General features: G+C 57.7%; 2 protein-coding genes across 3 annotated transcripts; one reads left to right on the top strand and one right to left on the bottom strand.

The window, feature by feature from the left end:
* Positions 1–1,810: 1,810 nt before the first annotated feature.
* LOC118652819 (40S ribosomal protein S18) lies at positions 1,811–2,346 on the top strand. The gene has a single exon (XM_036302973.1). It carries the CDS (start codon positions 1,842–1,844, stop codon positions 2,298–2,300), a length of 459 nt encoding a protein of 152 aa, XP_036158866.1. The 5' UTR covers positions 1,811–1,841; the 3' UTR covers positions 2,301–2,346.
* An 818-nt stretch (positions 2,347–3,164) lies between these two features.
* GNG8 (G protein subunit gamma 8) lies at positions 3,165–5,257 on the bottom strand. Of its 2 annotated transcripts, XM_036302961.1 has the most exons (3): positions 5,186–5,257; positions 4,037–4,122; positions 3,166–3,491 (listed from the first exon to the last, which is right to left on the bottom strand). In XM_036302961.1, exons 2-3 carry the CDS (start codon positions 4,118–4,120, stop codon positions 3,363–3,365), a joined length of 213 nt encoding a protein of 70 aa, XP_036158854.1. In that variant the 5' UTR covers positions 4,121–4,122; positions 5,186–5,257; the 3' UTR covers positions 3,166–3,362. The 2 variants fall into 2 exon arrangements, with proteins under 2 accessions (XP_036158855.1, XP_036158854.1); XM_036302962.1 differs by lacking the exon at positions 5,186–5,257 and having other exon boundaries at positions 3,165–3,491; positions 4,037–4,223.
* Between the last annotated feature and the right edge of the window lie 4,202 nt (positions 5,258–9,459).

Raw genomic sequence — 9,459 nt, 5'->3', positions numbered from 1 at the left:
CAGTGGCAAGAAGCAGGTAGATGCCCAAAGACCCATTTGGGGTGGCGGAGAGGAGGTGGGTGAAGAGAGGGGAGGAGGTCTTGGGCCAACCAGGTAAAATAATTAACCAAACTCACAGCTCATCTGCATCTCCTCATTTTCAACAGACATTTCCGCTTTCTCCCTTTTTTAAAAAATATATTTATTTATTGATTTCAGAGAGGAAGGGAGAGGGAGATAGAAACATCAATGATGAGAGAGAATCATTGATGGGCTGCCTCCTGCACGCCCCCTACTGGGGATCGAGCCTGGGCATGTGCCCTTGGCCGGAATCGAACCTGGGACCCTTTAGTCCACAGGCCGTCGCTCTATCCACTGAGCCAAACTGGCTAGGGCTCCGCCTTCTCTTCATCCCACGGTAAGAAGCCCCTGACACAGGCTCCATGTCAAATAGCAACTGGACCTCGACCTCCTCGACCGAGAGGCAAAAGGGCAGGGTGGGGACTTCATGAGTCGGAAAGCCCCGGTCCCAGCTCACAGCCTGTGGTCCCTGGGGGGTGGGGGGGGGGGGGTAGGTCTGAGGTCACCAGATCTTCCAGCTCCGAAGAAGCCGGAAATACGGAGTCTGAGGCGAGTACTCTATTTTTCAATTTGGCAATCAAGTCAAGAACATTTTATAGATTTTTTTTTGAGAGAGAAGCAGGAAAAGGGAGACAGAACATCGATGTGAGAGCCAAGCATACGGCTGCCTCCTGTATGCCTCCTACTGAGGATCAAGCCCCAAACCCGGGCATGTGCCATAACTGGGAATAGAACCTGCAACCTTTGGTGCACTGGACAAGGCCCAACCAATGGAGCCACGCAGGCCAGGGCAAGAACATATATTATTGATTTTTACAGAGAGGAAGGGAGAGAGAGAGAGAGAGAGAAACGTCGATGAGAGAGAAACATTGATCAGCTGCACACCTCCTACTGGGGATGTGCCTGCAACCAAGGTACTCGCCCTTGACTGGAATCGAACCTGGCACCCTTCAGTCCGCAGGCCAACGCTCTATCCACTCAGCCAAACCGGTCAGGGCAGGGCAAGAACATTTAAAACATTATGTAGGCCAGCCCTAGCCTGTTTGGCTCAGTGGATAGAGCATCGACCTGCAGACTGACTGGTCCCAGGTTTGATTCTGGTCAACGGCACATGCCCTCGTTGGGGGCTCGATTCCTCAGTGCGGGGTGTGCAGGAGGCAGCCGATCAATGATTCTCTCTCACCATTCATTGATGTTTCCATCTCTCTCGCGCCCTCTCCTTTCCTCTCTGAAATCAATAAAAAGATATTTTTAAAAAATAAAATAAAAATAAACATTATGGCCCTAACTGGTTTGGCTCACTGGATAGAGCGTCAGCCTGGGGACTGAAGGGTCCCAGGTTCGATTCTGGTCAAGGGCATGTACATTGGTTGCGGGCACATCCCCAGTGGGGAGTGTGCAGGAGGCAGCTGATCAGTGTTTCTCTCTCATTGATGTTTCTAACTCTCTGTTGGTCTCCTTTCCTCTCCGTAAAAAATCAATAAAATATTTTTAAAAAATAAATAAATAAAAAATAAACATGGCCCTAGCCGGTTTGGCTCAGTGGATAGAATGTCGGCCTGTGAACTGAAAGGTCCCAGATTTGATTCCGGTCAAAGGCACATGGCCAGGTTGTGGGCTCGATCCCCAGTGGGGGGTTTGCAGTTTAGCCAGCCGATCCACCATGATTCTCTCTCATCATGGATGTTTCTATCTCTCTCTCATTCTTCCTTCCCCTCTGAAATCAATTTTTAAAAAATTTTTTAAGCTTTTCCACAGGAGGCCTGCACGCCGCTGCCGCCATGTCTCTAGTGATTCCTGAGAAGTTCCAGCACATTTTGCGAGTACTCAACACCAATATCGATGGGCGGCGGAAAATAGCCTTTGCCATCACTGCAATTAAGGGTGTAGGGCGAAGATACGCTCACGTGGTGTTGAGGAAAGCAGACATCGACCTCACCAAGCGGGCAGGAGAGCTCACAGAGGACGAGGTGGAACGTGTGATCACCATTATGCAGAACCCACGCCAGTACAAGATTCCAGACTGGTTCTTGAACAGACAGAAGGATGTGAAGGACGGGAAATACAGCCAGGTCCTGGCCAATGGTTTGGACAACAAGCTTCGTGAAGACCTGGAGCGGCTGAAGAAAATTCGGGCCCACAGAGGGCTGCGCCACTTCTGGGGTCTTCGTGTTCGAGGCCAGCACACCAAGACCACAGGCCGCCGGGGTCGCACTGTGGGTGTGTCCAAGAAGAAATAAGTCTGTAGGCCTCGTCTGTTAATAAATAGTTTATACACCAAAAAAAAAAAAAAAAAAAAAAAAAAAAAAAAAAAAAATTTTAAAAAATAAACATTATGTAGGCCAAAAGTAGAAAAGCCAAAAAATATATAACTGCCAGCTATATATGTCCTGCAGGCCACCAATATGGGACGTGGGAAACAGCGCAGACACCAGAGCTGTCACCGTCACCCTGTGTCCCCAGAACAAAGATGATGACTGTTGAAGGAAGGGATGTCTCCTCTCTCTCGCCACACTCCTCTCTTCCCTAGGTCCCACGTGTTATTACCGCCATGGCCCAGCGTCCTCCTCCAGGAAGCCCTCCCTGACCCCCAAGCTGAGTCAGGGGCTCCAGCCTCTGACTTCCCCACCCCAGCCCTGCCCACTTGGGTTGCCACTACTGGGGACAGGTCTGTCTCACCCACTGGGTTCTGAGCCCCAGGAGGCAGGGCCAGGCTGTCTTGGTCACAGCCATGTCCCCAGCTTCACGCAACACAGGGCCAGTCACAGAGCAGGTACTCAGGGAGTGTTTGGAAGAATGAACGAATGAATGAATGAATGGACAGAGTTCAGTGCTAAGGACAGAGATAGGCCTGTGGCGGGAAGTAGCCAAATGTGAAGAAAGGGGGTGAAACTATTCAGGGATGAGAAAGGTGGGACGGGCGCAGGGCCTCCTCGGGATCTGCAACCCAGGAGGGAGGAGGGGAGGGGGCCAGCTGAGGGCGCAGGGAGCTGGGAGCCCACAGCCTTCACCCTATTACCTCCCAGCTGTGTGACCGAGTAAGGGACTCATCTGTAAAGAAGGTGGCATCCTAGCAGCCAGCTGCCTCTGGGACTGTTGGATGATTAAATAAATTCGGGGGTAGAGGAGGCTCATTTCCTCCGAGGCGCCCTCCGCACCCTCACCCCCACCCCGCACTCCGGATGTGAGACGGGATCAGATTTCCCCGCGGGGGGCCCAAGCTCAGCGAGGCCTCAGGTACCACCATCACCACGTTTATTGGATTCAAACTTTGGCAAAGCAGGGCCAGCCGTCGGGAAGGCTCAGAGCAGGACGCAAAAGAGGCGCTTGTCGCGGAACGGGTTCTCGGCGGCGGGGACCGGCGTTACCAGCGGGTCGTCTTTCGCGTGCGTCTCGCAGAAGGCCAGCAGCTCGGCCGCCGCCTGCGACACCTGCGGGCGCGCGGTGAAGTCCATGCCCGGGCCCCGCCCACTCGGGCCCCACCCCGCCCCGTTCTTCAGGCCCCGCCCTTTGTCTAGGGCCCCGCCCTTCAGGCCCCGCCCCTTATCTAGGGCCTCGCCCCCCGACCCCCAGGCCCCGCCTCCGTCCCGCCCCACCCCTTGCCTAAGGCCCCGCCCCTCTCAGGCCCCGCCTCTGACCCTCCCCGTCCTTCAGGCCCCGCCCCTCTGGGCCCGCCCTCCAGGTCCCGCCCCTTGCCTAAGACCCCGCCCCTCCATGGCCCCGCCTCTGATACGCCCATCTTGCATGCCCAGCCCCTTATTTAAGGCTCCGCCCCTCTCCGCCCCGCCCTCCGCTCAGGCCCCGCCCCTTGTCTAGGGTCCTGCCCCCTCCCTCAGGCCCCGCCCCTTGGCCCTCCTCGGGTCCAGCTCAGTTCAGAAAGGGATCTTACCCGCCCCCACCCCGGGCTCCTGGCTCCACCCCCGACAGTGCCCGGGGCAGACGCAGCCCCCGCATTCCTCTACCCGAGACCCCGCACCTTCATGCGGTCGATGTTCACTTCCAGCTTCAGCTGCTCCACCGCCTTGCGGGCTTCCGCGATCTTGGCCATGTTGTTGGACATGGCTGCGGCGGGCAAGGAGTCAAAAGCCGGTGGGAATGGGGGCGAAGGGGGCAGGCTAGGGGCGTCCGGGACCCCGGAGAGGGTGGCGGTGTGGTGGGACCCAGCAACCGGGGCGTGGGTGGAAGAGAGCGCGAGGGTGCCCAGAGGCGGTCGGAGGGGCGGGAAGACAGGGAAAGTGGAGATGAAGAGCCGCTCAGATGGGGACCGAGAGTCAGGGGGAGGGAGGGACAGAGGAAGGCAGCAGGGAGCACAGATGCAAGGCTGAGGCAGGTGGAGGGAGGGACGGAAGGACAGGGCCACAGGTGCCGGAGCACGATCCAGGTGTCCTCGGCCCCCAGGGACACAGCGAGCCAGGAGGGGGCCCTCCCCAGGCCAATTAGCAGTGGTTCCAGGGAGAACAAGGAATTAAGATCTCGGCGGGAGGGGCGCAGAGGGGGCCTCATTAGGGCCTCGGACGCAGCTGCCCCCTGCGCTCCCCTCGGGAGCTCCCCCACCCAGCCCTCTACCTCAAAGGCTCCTCTGCTCATTAGCACTTGGAGAGAGGGGGAGGAGGGGGGCCAATCCAGACACGACTGGGAGAGAGGCGGAGAGGATGGAGACAGGGGCAAATGGAGGGGCAGAGGGAGAGACAGTGACGGAGGGAGAGACTGAGGCACAGGAGGAATAAAGAGACTGGGGCTGGGGAGAGAGATGGAGACGGGGGAGGATGAAGTGATGGACGGAGTTGGGGGCACAAATAGAGGAGTAGAGAAAGGGATAGAGTGACACGGGTTGGGGAGAGGGGTTAGAGACGGGAGATGGAGTGATGGGGAGAGGATAGAGATAGGGACACGTGTAGGGGGAGAGGAAGGGGCACAGATAGAGGGGCAGGGAGAGGCACGGGGGACAAGGGGACAGAGGACAGGGGGACAGAGAGAGGGAGGTGGAGGGGTTGAGGAGAGACAGGCTGGTGGAGACGCAGACATATAAAGTCATTCATTCACTCACTCATTCATTCCCAGGCAGACCCACGGGCAGAGAGGGGACAGAGGGCCGACCTGTTGGGGCAGGACCGGAGCCTCCTACCTGTTGTTGCCCAGGGCTGGGATGGCGGGCTGCTGGCGGAGGTGAGGCTGACAGGCAGCTGCTAGGTCCCCCAGCCCAGCCCAGCCCAGCCCAGCCCCGCCCCCTCCCCTGGGGCAGCCCCTGAGGACCTGCCTGCTCCTGCGGCTGCCACCACCAGCCCCACTGCTCTCTCACTGCCTCGGCTCTGTCTCCGGGCGTTCTATCTCTGTCTGTCTGTCCCCCTCTTTGTCTCGTTCCCTCGCTCTGTCTCTCTCCGTCTCCCCTCTCGATCTCTGTCTCTGCCCGTCTCTCTCGTCTCTCTCACTCACACTCACTCCTGGGAAGACAGCCTCTCAAGGTGTGTCCATACCCTCTGCCTTTATTCTACAGTCACACGCATCTCCCCCGTGCCCCACACAGCCTCTCCTTCCATCACACATGCTCTCCCACCCTGCCACCCCCTGCCTCGGGGTCACCCCATCACAGCGACCCCTCTGGGCACACAGCCTCACACGCACAGCCCCTCTCTCAGGGACGCACTGTGCCTCACTGTGTCACCGGTATCGCCACAGATTCTCACACACGATCTGTGCTCAACACACCACCTCCCACGGTGCCCCAGTCCCATGGCCTCTCAACACGCCACACACAGTCCCTCACAAGCACTTGGAGAGTGACGCGTCATCACCGATGACATCTTGCTCAACCGCAGTCAGATATACCTTCTCGGGGTGAATTGTACGGTTTCACGGTCACACAGTCTCTCAAGATGCCACACACATTCACCGGCGATCAGAGCTTCTCTTCCATCCGGTCTCAGCCTCGAACTTTCTCTGTGTCCCACACAGCGACATGTAATTACTCATGCACCCTCCTTGTGAAACACTGTCACATAATATTGTATATGATTACACAGGGATAGCCAGCGACTCCCACATACAGGCCACGCATTCCTGCACAATCTCTAAATGTCACACGCAATCTTACACGTTCCCTGACACACAGTCACCGCCCCCTCCCCACGGTCATGTACAGAATCTCTGGCTGAGCCTCAGACAGTTGGTATCTGTCACACATGGCTGTCACCCGCACACAGCAATCTCCCAGTGTGGCACACTTACGCACACAAGGTCTCTCTCAGGCTCTGTCTTTCAATTTTTTTTTAAAATATATTTTATTGATTTTTTACAGAGAGGAAGGGAGAGAGATAGAGAGTTAGAAACATCGATGAGAGAGAAACACCGATCAGCCGCCTCCTGCACATCCCCCACTGGGGATGTGCCAGCAACCCAGGTACATGCCCTTGACCGGAATCGAACCTGGGACCCTTCAGTCCGCAGGCCGATGCTCTATCCACTGAGCCAAACCGGTTTCGGCTTCAATTTAATTTATTTTGGTTCATCCTCACCAGAGGGTATTTTTTCCATTGATTTTAGAGAGGGTGAAAGGAAGGGGAAAGAGAGAAACATCGCTGTGAGAGAGACACATTGAATGGTTGCCTCCCAAACACGCCCCCACCTGGGCAGGGGGTAGAACCTGCAACCCAGGTCCGTGCCCTGGACCGGGAATGAACTCCAGACCCTTCCATGTCCGGGCCAACGCTCTACCCGCTGAGCCACACCAGCCAGGGCTCTCTGGTGCTCTAGTCTCTGCGTGCCCTGCACAGTCGCACGCTCTCTCGTGCGCGGTCACAATGCCGTGCCAGTCTGTGAGGCTCCCACATAATCTGTGTCACAGTCACACACCGCCCTCACCGTCCATCGTGTGGCTGACGCATGCTGTCTCCCACTCACATGGTCTCTGCGTCACACCCAGGCCCCCGGGCCCCTCACGCTGCCCTCTCACGCCCCCTCTGTGGATCGCACTCACTCAGAGTCACCTCGTCTGCGAAGGTGACTCACACAACACTCATCCCTCACCAGGCCGCACGCTGTCACACACAGTCTCTCACTCTCACATACGTTCTCTCGGGACCACAAACAGCGCCCCCGCTTGGCACAGGCAACCTCATGGCGTCACACGCCGTCCCATGCATGTCCTCTCTCTCCTCTCACATGTACTGTCACATATAATCTCTAGATCAGTGGTTCTCAACCTTCTGGCCCTTTCAATACAGTTCCTCATGCTGTGACCCAACCATAGAATTATTTTCGTTGCTACTTCATCACTGTCATGTTGCTACTGTGATGAATCGTCATGTCAATATCTGAAATGCAGGATGGTCTTAGGCGACCCCTGTGAAAGGGTCGTTGTTCAACCGCCAAAGGGGTCGCGACCCACAGGTTGAGAACCACTACTCTAGGTGTAACACACTGCTTCTCAGCCATACTCTCCATAACATCTCCCCAGGTCACAGAGCCCCACGCAGCCTCTGGCGTCACGCACCGTCTCGCAGTTGTACACTCACAGTCTCTCGGGGTTACAGGCCATCGCCCCTAGTCACCCACGGACACCGGGTCTCTCCGGCGTTCAGCGCACCCCTGCGTGCACACTCGGTCCTCGGTCCTCTCCTGACAGTCCCCTGCCGGCCACGTGGGGGCGCCCGCGGCCCGCCGAGCCCGCGCCGAAGCCCTGGGTCCTCAAATCCGGAGGGCAAGGCGCCCCCGCGGCCGGTTGGGGTGCAGACATTGGAGAACAAGAGATGTAGGAGAGTGGAGGGGTCTCGAGGGAGAAGATGAAGAGGGACTGGGACACCGAGAGAGGGTGAGAGATGCAAGGAGAGACAGACACGCAGAAAGACGCCGAGACAGAGAAATTCGGAGAGAGACCTAGGGACAGGCAGAGGACAGCGGAGAGACAGACACACAGAGACACGAGGGTACAAGAGACACCCGGACAGACACAGGCGGCCAGAGAGACAGACACTCAGACCGCGCCTTGCAAGGGGCGGGGGCGGGGCCTGCAGAGGTGAGTCTCGGGGGCGTGGTCCGGCGGCCTCGGGGGCGGGGTTATGGGCGGGGCTCGGGGCGGGGTCTGGGGGCGTGCCCCGACCACCCCAGACGGTGGCGGGGTGGCGGCGGGGCGGCGGGGCGGCGGGAGCTCAGGGAAGAGGTGGCGGGGTTGGTGGGGGACGGAGAGTCTCTGCCGCAGTCAGCCCATCCCCGTTCGGTTTTTACGACCTGGTCTGGGAAGCAAGGCCGGCGGGGCGGGGTCCACGGCCGGCCCCGATCCCCGGTGTAGCCATTGGAGCGGGGGTGTCGGACCCTGGCTCCTCTCCTCCCTGCTCCGCGGGAGCGAGGAGCCAGGTGGGGGAGGGGAGCCAGGCGCACATCTGGAAAGCATCAGGCGCACCGGACGTGCCAGGGCCCCGGGCCGCGGCGGAAGGGGGGCGGGGAGCTAGGGCGCCCTAGTCCCCCCACCCCACCCCACCCCCCGAGCGAGGTCCGCCGGCGCCGGGGAGGGGCCTGGGCGTGCGCCCAGCCTCCAGCCTCCGCGCGCCTCCCGCAGCTGGTTTCCATCAGCAGTTCTGGCCCCGGCAGACCCCGAAAGGAAACCCAGCTTAGAGCGCGGGCAGACAGGGTGACAACCCACCCTCCCCTCTCCCTCCCCAGAGGCTGGGGGCCGGGGTGACGGACGCCGCCTGGACCGAGCGTAACCTCCATTTCTCTCCTAGGCTGCGGCCCTCGGCTCTTCTGTACCCTGCGCGCGACCTTAGTTTTGCTCTGTGCTGCACAGGAACAGCCCGGCCTCATGACAACCTAGTAACCCAGCAGTCTTGCTATTATTATCCCCATCTTTCCCACTAGGAAACTGAGACCCTGGCTTCAGATTCAGGTCTGGCTTTAATTATTCAAGAAACGTTGCCAAAACCGGTTTGGCTCAGTGGATAGAGCGTGGGCCTGCGGACTGAAGGGTCCCAGGTTCGATTCCGGTCAAGGGCATGTGCCTGGGTTGCGGGCACATCCCCAGTGGGAGATGTGCAGGAGGTGGCTGATCGATGTTTCTCTCTCATCGATGTTTCTCTCTATCCCTCTCCCTTCCTCTCTGTAAAAAATCAATAAAATATATTAAAAAAAAAAAAGAAAAGAAAAGAAACGTGCACTGAGAGCTAAGATTTGGAAACAGCCTAAGTGCCCATCAGCAGATGAGTGGATTAAAAAACTGTGGTACATCTACACAATGGAATACTACGCTGCGGTAAAAAAAAAAAAAAGGAATTCTTACCATTTGCAACAGCATGGATGGACCTGGAGGGTATTATGCTAAGCGAAATAAGCCAGTCAGAGAAAGATAAATACCACATGATCTCATTTGTGGAATATAATGAGCAACATAAACTGATGAACAAAAACAGA

The sequence above is a fragment of the Myotis myotis genome, unplaced genomic scaffold (assembly GCF_014108235.1).
Source record: "Myotis myotis isolate mMyoMyo1 unplaced genomic scaffold, mMyoMyo1.p scaffold_m19_p_34, whole genome shotgun sequence".
Classification (NCBI taxonomy): domain Eukaryota; kingdom Metazoa; phylum Chordata; class Mammalia; order Chiroptera; family Vespertilionidae; genus Myotis; species Myotis myotis.
This window is presented reverse-complemented; position numbering and strand designations above follow the sequence as displayed.